This window comes from Melanerpes formicivorus, unplaced genomic scaffold (genome assembly GCF_026170545.1).
Source record: "Melanerpes formicivorus ecotype bairdi unplaced genomic scaffold, bMelFor1.0.p_v2 SCAF_39, whole genome shotgun sequence".
NCBI lineage: Eukaryota > Metazoa > Chordata > Aves > Piciformes > Picidae > Melanerpes > Melanerpes formicivorus.
In genome coordinates this window covers 6188584-6209471 of record NW_027142391.1, presented here as the reverse complement: position 1 = coordinate 6209471, position 20888 = coordinate 6188584, and the positions used below count along the sequence as shown (strand labels likewise).

The 20888-nt window shown below is 44.8% G+C and overlaps 2 protein-coding genes across 4 annotated transcripts in view; one reads left to right on the top strand and one right to left on the bottom strand.

The window, feature by feature from the left end:
* Window positions 1-9610, bottom strand: part of PRDM2 (PR/SET domain 2) — a 69325-nt gene extending 59715 nt beyond the window's left edge. For 2 of the 3 annotated variants that reach the window (XM_068158482.1, XM_068158484.1), the window contains exons 1-2: window positions 9596-9610; window positions 2458-2529 (exon numbers count right to left, since the gene is read on the bottom strand). In XM_068158482.1, coding sequence (XP_068014583.1) covers window positions 2458-2466 — 9 coding nt within the window. In that variant the 5' untranslated portion in view covers window positions 2467-2529; window positions 9596-9610. Of the gene's footprint in view, window positions 1-2457; window positions 2530-9359; window positions 9450-9595 lie in introns of those variants that run through there. The other variant, XM_068158485.1, reaches the window with a different exon arrangement.
* Window positions 9323-20888, top strand: part of LRRC38 (leucine rich repeat containing 38) — a 67154-nt gene continuing 55588 nt past the window's right edge. The window contains exons 1-3 of the mRNA XM_068158487.1: window positions 9323-9489; window positions 9740-10218; window positions 14720-14814. Coding sequence (XP_068014588.1) covers window positions 10130-10218; window positions 14720-14814 — 184 coding nt within the window. The 5' untranslated portion in view covers window positions 9323-9489; window positions 9740-10129. The remainder of the gene's footprint in view (window positions 9490-9739; window positions 10219-14719; window positions 14815-20888) is intronic.

The following is a 20888-nucleotide window of genomic DNA, read 5'->3' as shown; positions in this document are numbered from 1 at the left end:
GCTGCACGTTAGGAAAAAGTTCTATACAGAGAGAGTGATTGCCCATTGGAATGGGCCACCCAAGGAGGTGATGGAGTCACCATCATTGGAGGTGTACAGGAGGAGACTTGATGGGGTGCTTAGTGCCATGGTTTAGTTGTTTAGGTGGGTTGGATTGGTTGATGGGTTGGACATGATGATCTTGAAGGTCTCTTCCAACCTGGACTATTCTATTCTATTCTATAATGAATGCCTGGCTACCAAATCAAGAAATACTTCAAGCACTTTTCCAACAATGTTTAGCAATCACATTGAAACTTCTTTTTCTCTTTAAAATAGTCACCTCTTGATAAGGACAGTGCACTGGTGCTTGTCCTAAGCTAACTTCTGCATTTAACTCAAGTCTTAAAACAGCATTTCTGATTCACTTCAAGCCTGCAATTTTGAATACAAAAGCACTTGAAGCCTATTTCACTTTTAAGCTTCTTAGTCAGAAGTTCATCAGAAATGTTACATTGCTAAAATGCAAATCATCAGGGGTGAAGTGACTTAAGAAGAGTGCAAAATAATCCTTTGAGGGCTTAGGGGATGCCTTAACTAGAACTATCTTTTCCTATTTGGTTTGAATTCAGAGTCCAATTACTTTCAGAGTACCTTTCAATGAATCAAGGAATTTTTCACACCACTTTCAATATAAATGTACCTAGGGACCAACCACAAATTAGATTCTAATGTTACAAGCAGTACTTCAGCAGAGCAGAAAGAGTACCTGCAACAAGATGTTTACAGATGATCATAGATTAGAGTGAAAAGGGGGGGAGGGAGGGAATCATCCTGAATGATGTGATGAATGACAAAAACATTCAGTTAGTGGTGTGTCTCAGTGGAGGTAGGATTAAGATAAATGAAAGGATGTCACTGAAATGAAAGGGACGTGACAGAGAAGGTAGAAGAGTAGTTGTGAAAAGAGAAGTGACTAAGGAAGGCTGCTGACAGCAGCAGTCAGCTAGCACAAAAAAGGTAAGTCAGAAGCAGAAAGGTTACCTGGCCAACCCTCTTTTGCAAAAATTTCACTGTGTGTGCTTGAAAACTGAAGATGTCTCAGAAATGTCTGAAGTAATCTTTGCACAATTCAGAGGGAATTGGGGAGCTTTAGTACCACTGCAGCTGGCATTCGCTACCATCTTTAAATCGCTGCCCATGCAGCTCTCCAGGTAACACACAACAACCTGCCTCCTGCTCTAGCTTAATGCAGTAAATGCTACCAACCAAAGCCTCATGCTTGAGTGGTTTTAAGATAAATTATTCTGCATATTGTGATGCAGTATTTTACATATTAAGGCAGGTCCCTTTTTAAAGCAGATCAAGGATGTGCAGTCAATCCTGAGACAATTTTCCAAGGAAACCCAAAAATGCTCATTCCAACAATAGCTGCTTTTTAAAATGCTCCTTCTCCTCACTACAAGGCAGCCTTAGCCAAGTATTCATGGAAAGGCTCAAGACTTCAAGAGAGAAACAACAAAACCAGCAGTCTTTTCATATCAACCAAATTAACACCAGCCCAATTAGTTACAGGGTCACAGAAGTCACACCAAAAGCAGCAATAAGCAGAATGAAAGAAATAGAACAGAAGAGTGAAAGATGTTTGGCATCAGGCAAAACCATTTCTTATACAGACCTGGGACTATCACTTGTCAACAGTGAATGAAATTACAAGGGCACTGCAAGAAAAAACATCACAGGGCTGATGCTAAAGACACACTTAATATGAATAGTAATTGAATACTAAGAAGCCATAGGAGCTCTGCTCGCCCTGGAAGCTCAACGTGAATGCCAGAAACACCAAGGACTCTAGGCTATGGTAGCTATTTCCAGAGGCAGGATCACCACGGTATTTAAGATGACATGCATCACAGCCCTGCATAAACAGTAGCAGCAGTCCCACTAAGAAGGATGAAGACTTTGACACAACACAGAAATCTTAATTCCAGAAACAGATCTGGGGTGGGGGAACAGTAATGGACAGGGCACAAGAGGACATGGAAGCACAAATGGAAACAAAACATCCAGTGATCACAGAATCCTACAGTGGTTTGGGCTGGCAGGGACCTGAATGATCCTCTACTTTCAACTCCCCTGTCATAGGCAGGGATGTTTCCTACTAGTCCACCTTGCTCAAGGCCCCATCCAACCTGGCTTTGAACACTTCCAGGCTGAAACAGATCTTTCTGGAGAAGTGCTCTTCTGAAAGGTGGCAGCAGTAATTATTTCCATGCTGGTAAAGGCAATTCACACACAGCAAAAATTAAATGCATAAAATAAATCTCCCAAGCATACACATTGTGGAAAGGAGGATTATGGAATTTAATGACACTGAATATTTTAAAGAACATTTTTAGTGGATGATTTACTTTTCTTATTAATAATTAACTGTTCTAAGATCCAAGCATTTTGATAAAGTCTTAAATTGATACTCACCTGATTCATTTTGAATTCCTGTTGTGTTCTGAAAAGGTACACACAACAAAAACTCCTTTGATTACATGAGCCCTAAAAAGAAAAACAGACAATTGTGACATGTGCCTGCCTACAAACTGACACTGAATTCAAAGTACACACAGACCTGCAGCTCCCCTTCCTACAGCATTTGCCACAAAGCAGTAGATCGCTGTATCTCAACCTGCCCCAAGTTATGGTCTTGTTATTAGAGCTCAAATGCCCATGAATCATCTCATCTATCACTTCTCTTTCTCCCAGTTTTAACTGATGATGTGACAGAAATGTGCTGAAGAAGGACAGTTTCATTTGTTTCCAAAAACAAGTTAGCTCACCCAGGAGTGAGTACTTTCAGGAGCTCTAGGAGTCAGATCCCTTTAGAATTTAACATCGGTGCATTAGTGACAGACCTTAAGTGGTTATCAAACTAATGAAATGCATGCATATGAATCTCCACTAACAGGAAATGCCTCCTTCACATTTTGCCTTTTATTAATTATTTATCTCACTAACAAGCTTGGCATTCTTCTTTAACAGAAGCCTGAAATCTCAGAAGGCTTCCTAGTTCAAGGAGGCATCGAATTTGGGAATTCACAGCTTAAGATGAAACTAGGCAGAACGATGCTGTGCCTAAGAGTCTGGAACATGAACCCACTTCCTTTTTTCCCTGTAAATACACACCAAAAAAAGCATTATTCCTGGAAGCACTAGCCCTCCTGCTGTCATACAGAACTGGCAGAGCCCTTTTCTGGAGGTTAACTGGTACCTAATCACTTAAAGCACTTCATTGAAGTACATCTATTTCTTCCTTCTCTTTAGCTGCCTTACTTTAACAATGATTAACTGCCCATTACTAAGTACACTGTACAAATATTAATATTTAAGCAAAATACACCCCAAATAAATTTCATATAATCCTTCACATCATGTGGGGAGAATTCTTAATGCTGCAGAACAGAGCAACCACTGCCAAGCTTCACACAGACACTGCACAGCTTCAGGAATCCATAAGAAAAGGGAAAACTTGATTGAAAAGGGCATTTCTATTGTATACAGCTCTCCTAGGATTAACTCCTTTTGTCCTGGCATTTCCATATTACATTAGCATTTAGACAAACAGCTGAAGCATCTGTATTTCAGCTCCAGTTTTACAACTGGTTCTGTGGGATTTACAGTTTGCCAGCCAAGACTGGTTATGGGACAAGAGGCTCCATCTGAACAGCCTTGAAACATCTGAGGGGAAGGCATTCCTTCTGGAATGTACTATTACAGCTTCCTAACCTATTTCATCTGTCAAATACAAATAACTCCTATAAATGAAACATCCCAAGCATTTGATGTCCTGACATTTTCTCTAAGGCTGGGAGAGAACACAGCCAACACCAAGAAACTGCAGAACAAGCAGGGAACACTCCCCAGGTTTCATTGCTAGCTCCAGTCACTCCTCAGATCGTTAAATCTTGCCACCACAATAACATCCCTTCAGCTCCCAGCTTCTCAGCCATTAGCACACAGTTGTTTCTCACACACCTTCCACCTACCCTTTAATTCCCTCAGCCTTGACATCTTAACTCATTTTCCCTCCTGACAAATATGATTTCAGCTTCAGACATTCTTACACAAGTGCTTTAGGCAAATGGTTTCCGAAATCTGACCCACAGCCTGCCTGTCATCTGCTGGAAGTTGCCTTAGCACATGGAAATGCTGATGAAAGAAAAACAAAAGCTGGAGTCACTGTCAACTTCTGTACTTGAGATGAAGCCTGCATAACAAAAATCCAGTGCCCTTATTCATTGTTCTTTGGGACAATACCCACAAAATGCCAATTTATAAATGAACTATTTGGATAGCAGGAGAGGCATCAAAACATCCCCAAGTGTGAAAAACAACTTATTTTTAGCAACAAATTACTTCTTTTTCTATGCTTTGCTACAAAACAGAAAACAAATCACAGAATGTGAGGGGTTGGGAGGGACCTCCAGAGATCATAAAGTCCAAACCCCCTGCCAAAGCAGGACCACCTAAGGCAGGTCACACAGGAACACATCCAGATGAGCCCTGAAAGTCTCCAGAGAAGGAGACTCAGCAGTTTCCCTGAGCAGCCTCCTCCAGGGCTCCAGCACCCCACTTGAAAGAAGTGTCTCCTCATGTTGAGGTGGAGCTTTGTGTGTTCCAGCTTGCACTCATTGTTCCTTATCCTATTACTCAGCAGCACTGCAAAGAGCCTGGCACCTTCTTCTTGACACCCACGCCTCAGATATTTGTAGACACTGATAAGGTTCCCTCTGTGTCTTCTCTTCTCCAGACTAAACAGCCCAGATCTCTCAGTCTTTCTTCATAGGAGGGACATTCAAGTCCCCAAGTCGTCCTCGTAGCTCTCTTGGACTCTGCCCAGCAGATTCCTGTCCGTCTTAAGGAGCCCAAAACTGGATCTATCATTCCAGGTGTGGTCACATAATGACAACAATAAAGCCACATAAAGACTTTTAAGACAACAAAAGCAAGAAGCTTTTATTGCTGTGATTTTAGAGCACAGCCCCTACTGTGGCTGCAGCACGCAGTTGAAGTGGTTATGGTCTCCAGCTGCCTATTTCTATCTATCCTCCTGAAGATTATCAGTCCCTCACTGAGAAAGGCTTAACTATTCACATCACCATTTTCTATCATGGCTTTGGAAAGTGATTTAGAAAACCCACTGTAAGAAGTGCACCTTACACTGTGGTAAATGACAGTCATCTTGGAAGTCATCATGCTCAGCACTGAATAAACAGTGAGAGCATTAAACCCTGAACTCGAGATATGCAATGGATTTAAAGCACTGCCTTACAGAAGGCAACACTCAACACTATCACTGCTCAGCCACTAAAAGTACAGAATTTGAGACAAGTAAAAATCAATTAAATGGTGGCTTGAAGGGCAAGTCCTGCAAAGCTGAAGACCATCAGAGAATTACAGAATGGCTTAGGTTGGAAGGGACCACAGAGACCATCTACTCCAACCCCCTGCCACAGGCAGGGATGCCTCTCAATGCCTCATCCAACCTGGCCTTGAACACCCCCAGGCAGGAGGGATCCACAGGCCCCCCCAGGGCAATCTATTCCACCCTCATACTGAAGAACTTCTTCCCAAGATCCAGTCTGAACCTTCTCTCCTTCAGCTTCAAACCATTCCCCCTTGTCCTATTGCTACACACCCTTATGAAAAGTCCCTCTCCAGCCCTCCTGTAGGACCCCTCCAGGTACGAGAAGGCAGCTCTACAGTCCCCTGGAGTCTTTCTTCTCCAGGCTGAACCACCCCAGCTCCCTCAGCCTGTTTATAATGTAAGAGAATTATCTTATACAAAACCATCATTACAGACCATCTTCTTCAAACCAAATCAGGTGGTACTCCCAGCACAGGTTCCTAGGCTTCGCTGCGCAGCCTCTCTGTCAATTTTATATCCAGACTTCCATTTCTGTAGCTGGAGTTTTAATTAAATAAAACCAGAATCAAAAAGAACTTTGGAAAGAGAATGTTGTTTCCAGCTCACAGAAAGGAAAAAAAAAAAAAAACCAACAAGGCATCAGAGTATCAATCCTATTTTGGAAGCTGAAAATGGGACATGCATTACGTCACTGCTCCGGTACAAACTCGTTCATTACAGATCCAGGAACAGAACTTGAAAGTCTCAACAGTTTGCTTTCCTAATGGCCAGGGGTTCAGGCTGGGATACTGCAGAGCTCTCTTTCTTTGTTTCCAGCTGCAGCACATGATTTCTTCTCATTGTATTTTTTTAACATCAGGACATGTACTTTTTCTTCTCCAACCCTCCCCCCCCCTCCAATTCAAGACAAATACTCTCACCCACAAATTTTCCAACATATTAAGTGAAGCAAAGCTTGCAAACAAAGAAGAAAATCATTTAACCTGGAAGATTAAAATGGAGAGTTGATAGAAATAAGCAGCACTATCTATTAGCGCTTAATTGCAAAGACATTTTCAGTCACTCATCATTCAGACTGCCAGAATAGGAACAGAGGGGGGGGGGGGAAATAGGCAAACAAGGATTTTCTGAACACCAAAACCTCCAACCTGTTGTCCATTAAGCAAAAAGGCTTTGCTGATTGCCACCTAACCAAATAAACTGTTACAGCTTAGAAGGGTTTATTCAGGTAACCAAACAAAATAAGCCAAGGAAGCATCGACACAGAAACAAAACCGAGTTTACTGAACAGCAGCTAGACAAGAGAATGCCACAGAAACTAAGTCTCCAAACAAATGCCCAGAAATGCCACTCCAATCTTCAGCCAGAAGGACATTTTTAATTCTACTTGCAAAGGCAGTAAATGCAAATGGAAATTCTCCTCAAACAAGTACATTGCTGATTTACTGCTAGGAGAAGGTTTCATTTCAGCCATTTCTTTTTACAATATGGGCCTCAGCCTCCCACTTTTGGCTCTAGGCATGTTCTACACAGAGGCAGAGAAGAAATCTTTTTCAGCTAAGGATACAACCAGGTAAAATAAATGCACTGGTGAAAGAAATTTCAAGGAGGGGAGTGATTAAGTCTCAGGATCATAGCTGCCCTTTTCTCATGCTAACTAGTGCAACAGCAAGCATATTGCAGTGCTTTAAACAGGTATCCCAATGCAGATATTCAGCATGCAGTTTATGAACTCCAGCTGTTTGTAAATCCTTGATTAAAAAAAAACCCATAGCAGTAGCAGTCTCCAATCTCCACCAGTAAGCAAATGACTCATGATGATCAAGGATGCTGCCATAAGCCCTAGATTAATCTTACCTTTCTTTTCCTCCTGGTTGAGATGCTTATTTGAAGGTCTTGCAGGCATACTGCAAATAAACTCTCAGTTGGATGCCAGTAATACAGAAATACACACTGCTCATCTCTAAATCTCTCTGAACTTCTGCTTTCCAGAAGCAGTCACCTAGCAAGCAAGAATATTCAGATGTCCTTTTGATGTACTACTTCCATTGTATAGTTTACCCCCAAGGATCAAGGCTTTTATCTAAACCAGTGAAACAGGGACATCACTGCATTGGAGAATGGACTTCAAGAGCCATTTTAGTCTGTGCAGAAGAACAGTAGCTCCCTTTGCCTTCCTGCTTTACTTCCCTTTTCAAGGATGGGTTATACAAATGTGCACTTCAACACCCTTCCCCCATCTTCCACAATACTCTGGAAGGAGACTTTTCTTCCAATGCCCCTGCCTACACCGAACAGGCATCAATTCAGGAATCTCCAAACAGCATATTCAGCACAGCAACTCTACCTAAGCTATTTTAGCCAAAGTGACCATTTGCCTTTTATTTAACGTAGCTGGGGTTACACTGCAAGTCAAACTTGGCCTCATTTTTATGGTCCATGCCATTAGGAACAGGCTGTTGAGATCCTTCTGTGCTAGCAAATCCTGGGAGCTGCAGGCTTGAAAAATCAACATGGTTCTTGTTGCTGTCTCTACAAGTCCAACAGTTCACTTGTTCAAAGTCACTCCTCCCCATCTATTAATGATGTACTTCTTTCTCTGAGGAGTGCCAATGCTATCACTGATTCCCCATCACACATTTCAATAGCTGGAGGTCTGTCTACCCCAAGGAAAGCAGAGCTGAATTCTTAGCATACACACCACTTTTATTAAAGTGTGGCAGGTGTCAAAACCCAGCACTACAATAATTTCATACCCCACTCCTGGACATTTCCAGCTCTCCTACTCTGCTTTGTACGTGTGGAGAAGACTTAGCATTCAACAGCATGCCCCAAGTGAAGAGGGCAGCCAGGGAACTGGAGGGGCATCAGATGCAAGCAGTCCTGTTGCTCCCAAGAGCTGTCCACTGGTGATTACTGAGACATAAATTAAGTAAAATGCTTCTCTTGCCACTGAATGATCAGGCAGCAGGTGCAACCACATCAACTTCCCTTCCTTCTTCCAACAGTTAAAAGCAGCTTAACATTTTCTTTACTAGCTCAACACAGAAATTTTGCAGCTTCATATGACTGTGAAACCACTGAAGACCTCAGCTGCCGCTCGTGAGATCATTATCAGCAACTTTCCACATGCTAACTTCACTTCAAATACAAAATGTACTTGAAGACACTACCCTTCATCTCGGTCCTAACCTGTTTGACACGCAGATTTTCTCTCACCCCAAACATCCTTCCCCACAGCAGCACTGCACCATGAAGGTGTGCTCTCTGCCAGATGTGACACGTTCTAGGAAGGCCATTTCCAGTGAGGAGATCCATTCTGAAACCCCTTTCTCCAAGCCCACACTCACTCAGCTTGGCAGACGCTTGATCTGCATCGAGCTCTAAGGCAAAGGAATTGCTAAAACTTTGGAAGGCTGCGCGCTGTGAACTCTTTGAAGACAACAGTTGTCTCCATCGCCAGGCTGGCAAAGGTCAGAGCTCTGCTTCGCCACCTCACATCTCCGAGACAGCATTTTTAAGACAAAAACGTGGAAAAGCAGCCCGGGGGCTGGAGCTCCTTCTTCCAAACGGCCTCTGCCGCCATCCTTCTCTCTCGTCCTTGCCTTCGCTCCCCGGACCCCGTCTCTCCATCAGGCTTTCCGGCATCCAGCCCCCGCAGGGCACAGGTCCCACGCTCCCTCCTTGCACCTGCACCCCCGCACGCTCAACTCTGCAACCTCGGCTCTCTCGCCCCCGGCCGCCACCTTCCTGCGGGCCCTCCCCGGGGCAGCTCCACCTCCCCTAAGGAGGCTCCCCCTCGGGCCGGGCCCCCGCCGCCGCCGCCGCGGTCCCCTCCTCCCGCGCCGGGCCCCCTCCCAGCCGCGCCCCCGGCTCTGCCCACCGCCCTCCCGCCCCGGCCCGCCCTCCGGCTCGGCGGCGCCCGCGGGCAGCACGATGGGTCCCGCCGCCTGCCTCTCACCTGCGCTGCTGCTGCCGCCGCCGCCGCCTGCGGCCCGGCTCGGAGCGGCGCGGAACGGCCTCAGCTCCGGCACCATCCGGGCGCCATTTTGTCTCCGGCCTCGGAAGTGACGTTGGGGGGAGGCCAGCGGGTAGGTTCCCCCCGCCGCGGGACCCCCTCCGCTGCGGGGCCGCCCCCCACCCACCACACCCCTTTCGCCCCCATCGCTTCCCAGAGCCCGCCGCAGCTCAGCGCACCTGCCGGAGCCGGCCCCCGCGCCGCGGCCTGCAGCCGCCGGCCCTCATCCCAGACAATGAGCTGTGGAGAAGAGCAGGATTCTCCCTCCCCGTTTCTTCTTTTTTTTGGGTCTTTTTTTGGGTCTGTGTTTCTTGTTTCCGTAGAAATGCAGCCCCGCGGGGAGGTGGTTTCCTCGCCTCTGGCTGAAAACGAAACAGAACCCATCAGCGGCTTAGGGGAAATGGTCTGACTGTCTGGAGGTGATGCACAGATAATCCTCACCCCCGTGGAGGAGCGGGCAGTGCTCTGGGCTGGCAGCCTGGCTCGGTTTTGTCGCACATAGATCCTCCTCTCCCGTGGAAACCAACTTCTTACCGCTGCGATTTCTGAGCAAGTACCTGAGAGAAGGAAAAAAAAAGAATCAATAAACCACCATAGTCAGCTCCTGGAGAAGTTCATATTTGCATATGGCAGGGTGGAACGCTGGCCCAGTCCCTTTTTGAAGAGCAAAATGATCCTCACTTGAATTTTCTCTTCATAATACTATCCAAAACATGCCGTTCTCCCGGGCTAGGGCTCCTTTTTACATCGAAACAGTAAGAATTTGGTGTTTCTCCAGAGAAAAGCCTCCTGATTTGAAGAGGTAGGTGAGGGGAGACGTTGATACAGTTGTAAATTAGAGATGTAGAGCTCAGAAATGTTTTGTATTTCTTGGGTTTGTTTTCGCATTCAATGCGTGAGTACATCAAGGAGTAACATGAAAGCTGTCAATAAGCCTGGACACACAATGCATTCCCCTACAATATATGGATAGAGGAGTCCTATTCCATGATGCTGGAAGGTTTCTTTAGCAAGCAGCCAAGCAAACCACCCTGCTATTCACTCCTATCAAACCAAAGCTTTCATAGTTTCATTCAGGGTTGGAAGGGACCACAAGGATCATCCAGTTCCAACCCCCCTGCCATGGGCAGGGACACCCCACACTAGATCAGGCTGGCCAGAGCCTCATCCAGCCTGGCCTTAAACACCCCCAGGGACGGGGCCTCGACCACCTCCCTGGACAACCCATTCCAGGGCTTCACCACTCTCATGGGGAAGAACCTCCTCACCTCCAGCCTGAATCTCCCCACCTCCAGCTTCATTCCATTCCCCCTAGTTCTATCACTACCTGAGATCCTGAGAAGTCCTTCCCCAGCCTTCCTGTAGGCCCCCTTCAGATACTGGAAGGCCACAATGAGGTCACCTGGGAGCCTTCTCTTCTGCAGACTGAACAGCCCCAACTCCTTCAGTCTGTCCTCACAGGAGAGGTGCTCCAGCCCTCTGATCATCCTTGTGGCCCTTCTCTGGACACCTTCCAGCACCTCTACATCCCTCTTGTAATAGGGGCTCCAGAACTGGACACAGTACTCCAGGTGGGGTCTCACCAGGGCTGAGTAGAGGGGGAGGATCACCTCCCTCGACCTTTTAAAAACAATCCACCATATTTCCAGCTAGCTACAAAGATAAACTCCCAAGTGAAAGGAAAATGCCTCTTTGATCATACTTAACTTCACCCAGAAACAGCAGACTGAAAGAGGACACAGTGATTGTCCTGCCTGGAATACTTGGGAAGTGTTTATATTTCACAAACATGTTGCTTCAATATACCAAAACCAGTTTTGAAACCTCTCATTTGAGTCCTACTGAATCTTCATATAAATATGTTTCAACACTTTTACCTTAGTAGGCTAAATTAATTCTAATTTAGCTGGTTTGGCATTTAATTTCGTAAGCTAAACTAATTATGTCTGTGTGAGTTTGGGGCTTATTTTAAGAGATAAAAAGGTTTCCATTTTATATATCTGAGCCTTCTACCTATAACAGAGAAAACAGAAGCAGAGACCAAAATAGATACCACATAGGGTAGAATACAAAACTTTCTGCCTTCAGGATTGGAGTTTCCAAAAAGCATCACCAATAATGCACATTACAATGTTCTTTTACTTAACATATTTCTAGCTCTAGTAAAAAAAGAGGTCCAAACCCCACCACCCCCTGTTGCCTTTTTGCTACTTTACCTCTTTTTTTCCTCTCTGTATTCTGGAGGAATTCTCCTTGAGATTGCAGATGAAAAAGGGTAGATATCAATGAGCCAACCCCCCCAAAAAAAAAACCCTTTACAGTGATAAGTACAAATCACTTCCTTTGAGCTGAGTAATTTTATTTTGGTTCTATAACTTAACTACTACAGGATTAATATTTAGACATTTAAGGCAGCAATAACTAAAGGCTGTTGCTCAAGTAGTGATGCAATTTCTCCCTGCCTGATCAAGGCTGTAATGGTTCCTCAGTGCCCTCATTTGAAGCCTCTCCCTGCTGCTGATTGCAGGGAATTGTCTGGTGCTGTTGGGTTATCAGTAATTTGGGCAGCTAACAGTTGTGGCAGTATTATCAGAACGAGCTGTGGTAGTCTTGGGCTTCCCATAGGTGTTCTAAAGCTCAGCTGTCAGTGTTTTGGCACTAAATGGCCTCTCTGGACAGCCTGCTCCAGGGCTCCAGCACCCTCAAGCATGAAAGTGAGAGGGAAGAGAATGCTTCTGTCTGCTAGAAGCCTTATTAAAAGCTTCCAAAATCCTCTACTGGTCTGCTTGCCCACAACCCAGCCACTATGCATGACAGTAATGAATTAATTATGAAAATGTGTGACAGCAAGCCAATTATCAATGCTCTAGATCTCCTCAGGGTAGAGATGAGAATGCCTGTGGTGAATACTGGCTTGTGGGTGTGATCCTGACAAAGTTAGGAGAGGACCTTCTGCTGTGCACAAGAAACCAAACAAGCACACCGGGAGTGCAGACAAGTCACAGTGCAAATGTAACAGTGTGGATGTCAAATGCTTGGTGAAGCTGTTATGAGGGGATCCTTGTGGTAATGACTCACTTGGACACTACAGATTTGGGGTTGGAATTGCTTGAAATAATTTGTTGCTGAACTAAGAGTAATCCTGATCTCTTCAGCTGTCTCTGGGACTCATTAAGCCAGAAGAGGGTAGCCAAGAGGCAGTCACATTGCTTTGTGGAATCCTTCTGTTGTTTATGCAAGGACTTGTCAAGGGTTCATGAGCATCTTCCAAGTTGGGAGAACTGGGGTTGTTCAGCCTGGAGAAGAGAAGGCTCCAAGGAGACCCTAAAGCAGCTTTCCAGTAGCTGAAGTGGGCTACAGGATAGCTGGGGAGGAGCTTATTACAAGGGCTTGTAGTGATAGATGAGAGGCAACGGCTTTGAGCTTGAGGAGGGGAAATTTAGACTGGATTAGAAAGAGTGATCCTGGTTTGGCAGCAGGAGTGGACTCAGTGATCTCTGGAGGTCCCTACCAACCCCTGACATTCTGTGATTCTGTGTGAGAGTTCAGCTGTGAGGGCAATACAGCAGTACAGCTTCCAACATCAACCTGGTATAACTCTACCACTTCCTTCTCCTATTCTTCACTTGTATCAGGAGCACATCTGTGGCTGTTAATACTGGTTTTCATCATTCAGTCACAGTGAACAGGAACAAATTGTCACTTTTGGGGATTGTCTGTGTGGGTCTTTGCTCTTCACTTGCCCTATGAGCTGCCAGACAGACTCAGTTTTCTTTGCCTGGAAGTTTTTCCTTCTGCTTCTTTCATGCAGTCCCTTTTCTGTGCTTGAAATTTCGGTAGGTCTGGCTCTGTGTGTGCAAATTAACTCTTTTCCCTGCATTCACATTGAGAAGACCTACCACCTGGTGGTGTTCCAGTGGGTTTGCATTTCAATTTGTGCTGTTTCTGGTGGTCAAAAAACCTTCCTAATCACAGTCACACAGAATCACAGAATGGGGTTGGAAGGGACCTTGAAAGATTATCAAGTCCAAGCCCCCTGCCAGAGCAGATCACCCAGGGCAGGTCACACAGGGTCACATCCAGGCCAGTTTTGAAAGTCTCCAGTGAAAGAGACTCCACAGCCTCTCTGGACAGCCTGCTCCAGTGCTGTCACATTCACAGTGAAAAAATTTTGCCTTACATTCACATAGATCCTCCTCTGCTCCAGCTTGCACCCATTGTTGGCTCCTTGGACATCACCAGAGCCTGGTCCCATCCTCTCAACACTGCCCTTCACATCTTTATCAACAGGAATGAGGGCACCTCTCAGCCTCCTCTGCTCTAAGCTAGAGAGCCCTAGCTCCTTCAGCCTGTCCTCAGCAGGGGATGTTCCACTTCTTTCAGCATCTTTGTGGCTATGTGCTGGACTTTTTCAAGTCATTTCCTGAGATCCTTCTTGAACTGAAAGGCCAAAGACTGGACACAATATCTCAGATGTGGCCTCAGCAGGGCAGAGTAGAGGGGAGGAAAACCTCACCTCACTGTGGGCTACTCACCACACCCCTTCTAATCCACCCCAGGATGCCATTTGCCTTCTTGGCCACAAGGGCACATTGCTGGTTCATGGGCATCCTTCTGTCCACCAGGACCTCCAGGTCCCTTTCCCCAGAGCTACTCTCTCTGTGTTTAGCTGATTAAAGTTCTGAACACTGGAAACTTTTGTTTCCTGGAAATGTCTGCTGTTGTGCTCTCCAAAATTCTGAATGGATCTTTTGAGTGACCTGGGTGTGCACACAGACCCCTGTCAGCACACTGTAGAGATGAATACTAACAAAGCCTTCTTCATGCATCATAGTATCATAGTATCAGTCAGGGTTGGAAGGGACCACAGGGATCATCTAGTTCCAACCCCCCTGCCATGGGCAGGGACACCCCACACTAGATCAGGCTGGACAGAGCCTCATCCAGCCTGCCCTTAAACACCTCCAGGGACAGGGCCTCGACCACCTCCCTGGACAACCCATTCCAGGGTTTCACCACTCTCATGGTGAAACCTCCTCCTCACATCTAGCCTGAATCTCCCCACCTCCATCTGCATCTGGATGTCTGATTGAACATACTGAGGGTGACTGAAAAGGTGACTCCTAGGTGTTCAGAGACAGAACTTCTGGTGTGTACAGGTCACAGTGGGCCATGGCAGGAAAAGTTATTTATGGAGAAGCTTCTGGGGGGATTTTGTTTGTTAGTTTGGTTTTCTGTTGTTGTGGTGGTGTGGGTTTTTTTTTTCCCCTCATGTAACCTAAACCTTTTTCTCCATTTTATAGGACAGATGACTTCAGTTCAAGACTGAACAGAAATGCTTCAGTTGAACATTGCACTCTCCAGAATGTGACAGCTGCAGAGGTCTTCAGACCATTAGGTAAGTTATGGGCCTCACAAGCCATTATCTGAGTACTGCTTCTACTAACTGGCTAAAATTCATTTGTGCCAACTACAAGAGTGACACAGGGATGAAGATAAGACCTATTGAAATTTAGGTAAATTTAGATTTATCATAGATCCATAGAATGGTTTGGGATGGAGGGGACCTTAAGGATCATCTGGTTCCAACCCTCCTGCCGTGGGCAGGGATGATTTCCATTGCAGGCTAGAGCCAGATGTTTTAGGACTGCCTCTAAATTTATTCAGAGCTACAGGATTGAATGAACAAAATAGATGACCAGGAGGTTCTTAGCTGAATTAATCACTTAAAGTGATGTAACACAAATATTTATGTTGAGAGATGTTGGCAAGCATTCCTGTGTGACCTGCCCTAAATGGTCCTGCCTTGCAGGAGGATTGGACTCAATGATCTCTGGAGGTGCCTTTCAACCCCTAGCATTCTGGGGAGGGACTTTTTATAGGGCTTGTTCTGATAGGCCTAGGGGGAATGGATTGAAGCTGGATGAGGGGAGATTTAGACTGGAGATTAGGAAGAAATTCTTCACAGTGAGGGTGGTGGGACACTGGAACAGATTGCCCAGGGAGGTTGTGGATGCCCCTTCCCTGGAGGTGTTCAAGGCCAGTTTGGATTGAGCAACCTGCTCTAATGGAAGGTGTCCCTGCCCATGGCTGGGAGGTTGGACCTGGATGATCTTTAAGGTCCTTTTCAACCCAAATGATTCTATGAATCTATGATTCTGTGATAGTAAGAGTAGTGGTTTAGGCTACCTACTACTTGTGTAGTGACAAGCTACCTCTGAGGTTGAAATGACACTGAGTATGGAGAAGGCATCTGGTGGCTGTCTTCTACTCTTTCTTCCAACTTCCAGCATCTGGCTCAATCAAAACCACTTGAGGTGCTGTATAGATGCTGCAGGCATACTCTGGAGCTGAGCTGTAACCTTGGTTTTGTTGGAAGCATTAAATAAAAAACCAAAGCAGACTTGGTGAGTGGGCAGCAATATGATAACCTGGAGCTCTTCTTTTATGGTCAGGTTCATTTGCCTTGTAAAGAAGCCTTCAGTAATTCTCACCACTAGCTGGTGCTAGGATACAGTGTACTGAGTGTGCAGCCCTGGTGCATCTGCATCATTAGCCTGCAGTGAGGAGTCTTTACTTTCAGTATTCTGCTTGTAAAATTTCTTTCTGCTGCTTCTTGTCATTCTTTTTCAGTCATTCTTGTGGCTCTTGCTCAGTTTTCTGCAGGAAATGCGAGCATGCTTTACTTCCTCAGACACTTCCATTACTTTCCACTCAATCAAGCATACTTGTTGTGGAATTTAAGCTAATTATGAATTGTGGCAAAATGAGCTAGAAAATTCCCTCAGGAAAGCTGTTCTCGTGGAGTAACTTCAGAATTATGAGCTGAACATTTCTCCAGTTCAGCACTTCTGGGTTTAAATAAACTGCTGGCAGAGTTTCCCTTCCTGGGAGCTGTGGCTAACAGCAGTATGTGTTTTCATAATCTCATTAGCATTTTGTCTCTTGCAAAGAGACAGATCTTAGTGCCAGGAGTAGTTTAGCTCTGGATCAGAAGTAACTTTATCCAGCAACTTACACTCTGTAAATTGTTCCACTACTTCAGTGATAAACCAAAGGCTGCCTGTTAAAAATGCTAACTGTATTTTACTATACAACTTACCTTTCAGGGCTGGTTTGGGGGTCAGAATCTATTGTAGCACCAATTTCTAAAGCTAAGTTCTGAGAAGTGGACTTTCTTAATTCTCTTTCTGTAAGCACATTTATGTGGATGTAGACAGGAAAACCTTGACAGTTCTGCTGCAGATGGCTGTTCCTTATTTCTCAGCAAAGAGCATCAGTGGTGAGTGCCCTGGAGAGGACATTCCTTCAAGAAGGAAGCCAGCATGTGCCATGCTATGCTCAGTTGCTTCTGCTTATTCAACTCCTGTGGTTTTTAGCCAAATGCTAGATAGGAAATGAGGAAGAGCTGTCATTCCCATCTCTTTTCCCTTGATTACACCTGCTGAACCTGCTAATTCCTTCCCTGTTTCCTGAACAGGATGAATCAAATGTCATGAGGTAAAATATCCCCAGGACTCAGAAGGAATGTGTTATTTGAGGCTAACATGGTTGATAAAAGCAGGAAATTGAGTTGCCTCCCACCTCAAATGAGACATAGAGGACTGATTTCCTAGGACAAACATCAGTACATTTAAAATTGCCATGTTAGAAAATGGTTAGTCATTCCAGAGGGAAGGAGGAAGTGTTTTAATAAGGTTTTAAGCTCATCTTCTTCTAGTCAATGATTTAACTCGCTTGCTGGTGAGTGTTGCCTTGAAGTTGTTACCAGAGGGCAGTCTTAAGTTAAAGAGTTTATGTAGTACAGAGAAATCCATTTTCTTAAAACATCAGTAGCTTCCTGGTCTGTGTAGAAGCAAAAAAAAAGAGGTTCTCTGAAGAGCAAGACAGATTCTTTTAATCATTCTCCCCCCTCAAAAACCAGAGGGAGCTTCTATTTTTACCCAGGCTTTATTGGAATTGTTGTTGCACTGCATCGATATCACTCTCTGCTGTGCTCCCTCTTCTATTGGCAGATAAGGTTGCAATTACTTGCTGCTGCTGCAGCATCTTCCTAGCTTCCTTTCTGTTAGGAAAGCTAAACCTGTCTTACACCAGTGCTGCTGTATCACTCTGGAAGAAAAATAGTGCAGATCTAAAGCAGATGTAAAGCACAAAAGATTTGAGTTTACTTGCTAGAACTGCATTATGATTGATGAGGCTTTCAGAAGGATGAGCCATGAAAAAAAATCCTTCTTTCCCCTGTGCTGGGGTAGATTTAGCAATGAGAAGAGAGGTGCAAAAATCTGCTGTGAGCTCAATCTTTGCCTAAGGCAGTGTTTCATCTGTGGAGAAGTGCATCTTGGGGTTGGTTCCACACTCTTAATATTACAAGAGCAGGCTGGGATGAATTAAGTAATTCCTTACTATATTTGTGCTGTGAGATCCCAGAGAACACTTTAGAGTCAGGGTTCTATGATAACCTGAGGAGTAGACCAGGGAAAGGTCAGACAAATCCATAGAACCCCTGTGTGCCTGACTGTGGTCTCTTCTAATCTGTCAGAACAAAACTTATTTAAGGGTTTTTTTTTCCTCCTGATGCAAGTTTATTTGAGTGCTGCTGTAGTTTGACATCTCAAACAGCCCCCACAGCTGGGCAAGCCCAGTGTTTCATTTTAGCTCCATCCAGAAATGTGAATGAAAATCAAATTTAAGGAGGCAATGTTTTGCAGTTCTACTTTCCCTACTCATTGCATTTTCCCCTTTTTGTCTGTTTGTTTGTTTGTGGATGGCACTGTTTGCTTTTGAGCTCTCAAAAATCAATCACCCTTGCCAACTGTATTCTGAAAGCAGAGCACAGCCTTGAAATGCATGGAATGTGCAGCACTCCTTGCCTGCAAGGCACTTGCCAGTATAGCATTTACCAGAGTCTGAAAAGCTGACTTCAGCCTGGAAGAGTCCAACAAGCTGTATGATTGAATGGGGACCTTTGTGCTGCAGTCCAACTGTTTGTTGCAGAGTGGGGGGAGCTGTGGGTTTGGTCTGATGCCTAAATCCACAAGGCCTGGGTGAAGACACATGGCTAGTGTGGTGCTGGGTTTATTTATACCTAAATGCCTGTGTGCTGCAGCTGAGAAAAGTGTACAAAGCAGTAATTCAAACTTCCCTTTATGGCACCCAGTGTCGAGTTACACATCCACTGTTAGCTTCTGCATCCATCAGTGGGTGTCTAACAAAAGTAGATGCTGAGACCTTCAGTATGGTTAATACTTCAGGTTAAAAAAGCTGTCTGGGAAGGATGGCTTTATCTGATACTTCATCTAAGTGGATGACTATAACGAGGTGTAACTGTTTTCAGGCATGGTGTATGCAGTTATGACTTCAGCTTTCCAATGCAGTGGTTCAGTAGCATCTACACTGCAAAACTTCAGGTGGTAGAGGAGAAAATGGTTTGGGATGGAATGTTTTTTCGTCAGAACCAGTGAGAGCATATTTCAGACCTGAGGGTTCTTGGTGGATCCTGTAAATTGCTTTTTTCCCCCAGTGTGTCCTTTGTTGCCTTAGTAAAGCATATTAACAAACCTGTTACCACAGAACATGATGAATCATTCCTTCATTTGAGCTACTGTGTCTTTCAAGTTCTTTCCTGAAAGAGTGGTCAGGCACTGGAATAGGTTGTCTGTGGAGTTGGAGTCACTGTGCCTGAGGTGTTCAAGACACTGTGGGCCATGGTGTGATGGCCATGGTGGTGTGAGGTTGATGGTTGATTTTAGAGGTCTTTCCCAAATGAAACAATTCTAAGATTCTATCATATGAAGCTGGGACAGGACTAGTGGTTCCTGGGCTGGTGGCTTGTCCTTTCCCTGTGGTTGCAACCCTTGGCAAGCAACATAATCTGGGTATCATACTCTGCTGAACAAGGGGTAGCACTTGGCATCCTGATGTGGGTGACACGTCAGTGCTTTTGAGTTTGAGGAAGTGATAACATGCAGGTTGTGTTTGCTTCTTAATGAACTGTGTGGTTAAGATACCTATGCTAGTGCAAGTGCTCTTAAAACAGTGAGTAATTACATTTAAAAGCAGTTGCTACACATTTTAATTGGTATTTAACTACAGATGTATTCTTTACAAACCTCTAGGAGTGACTTGATCTCCATAATTCTTCTGGTTCATACTTTAATTGTTGCTACTTCTATTTGAATTCATTTTCCTGACATGTTCTGCTCTTGCAGTGCAGACAGGCCCTGGATGAACTCCTCCAAGAACTGCTGTACTGATGCCTAGAAGTGCTATAAATATTTGATGCATCAAATCATTGCTTTCATAGAACACTCCTGCTGTATATCTTCCTCACAGCCACATACAACAGGACAACTCTGTTTATGATGTTTCTCAGTGACATCTGGTATTCTCACAGGAAGCCTGGTGCCTGCTTGTCTGTCAGGGAGAGCCACATTCATGACTCAAAGCCAAGCTGCAGAAGGGAAGGTTACTGTTACTAACTAGAAAGGAATGAATGTGATCAGAAGTAAGGACTTTAAGTTACAAGCAAGTGTTGATATATTGAATGTTGTTCCCTGTGAGTAAAAGTCAAACCTGGCCAGCTGGTGAGAGCATGGAGCTGTTGTTTCCTGATGGGTTTTAATTCATAGGAAGCCTTCTGACCTTGGGCTTTGATTCTGCAAGCATGTATACTGATCATTCAGTGCAGCTTGCAAAAGTATTTGCCCTTGGACAATGTGCTGTTTGACTTCTTGGGAAGCTGAAAAGATCCCATCTTCCACACAGATTCTACCCAAAAAAAACCCCACCATGTAGCTGGTGCTCAGCCTACCTTTGAAGGCCTAAGCTAGTCATGGGAAGCTAGATAATACAAGTCAGTTGAAAGCTCAGCCCTGGCACACTGCAGTAGCTTGCATATGGGGTATAGACCCCTGCATGGGTTTTTAGCCTGTATTTCTAGACCTTTTCTGTCCTGAAGTTACACAAATTCTTCAGCAGCATCTGAACACATAACAAAGATGACAACTTCTCATGAAGAAGCCATTGTTGTTTGAGGTCTGCTGGGAGCTGAGTGGAATGTTCTACACTTGAGATTTCTAGGCAGCAAAGTGGCATGAATCATCAGGCTATTAGATGCAGCACTAGCAGCAGCTGCTATTTCTTCATGTTGGCAGAACAGTGGAGGTCTTCTGATTCTTCTGAGCCTTTGCTTTCTGTAGCCATATATTGAGTGTCCTGCACTCCAGCTGACAAGCAGAAGGAAATGGATGTCTTCATGCTCTTGCAGGGTCAGATTTAGTGCAGCACAATATTTAATGTTGAGCCTTCAATGCTAGAAGCCCCCCAAACAATGTCTCAGTGGAGCACAGATCATTTGGTTAGGGGTTGTTTTCACCTGAGATTAATAAAACTTCCCTTCAAGTGGAGGGTGGAATGTAAAGGCACAATTAAGACCAGAAAACTTAGCTGATCTATGAAGTTAAAATGGCT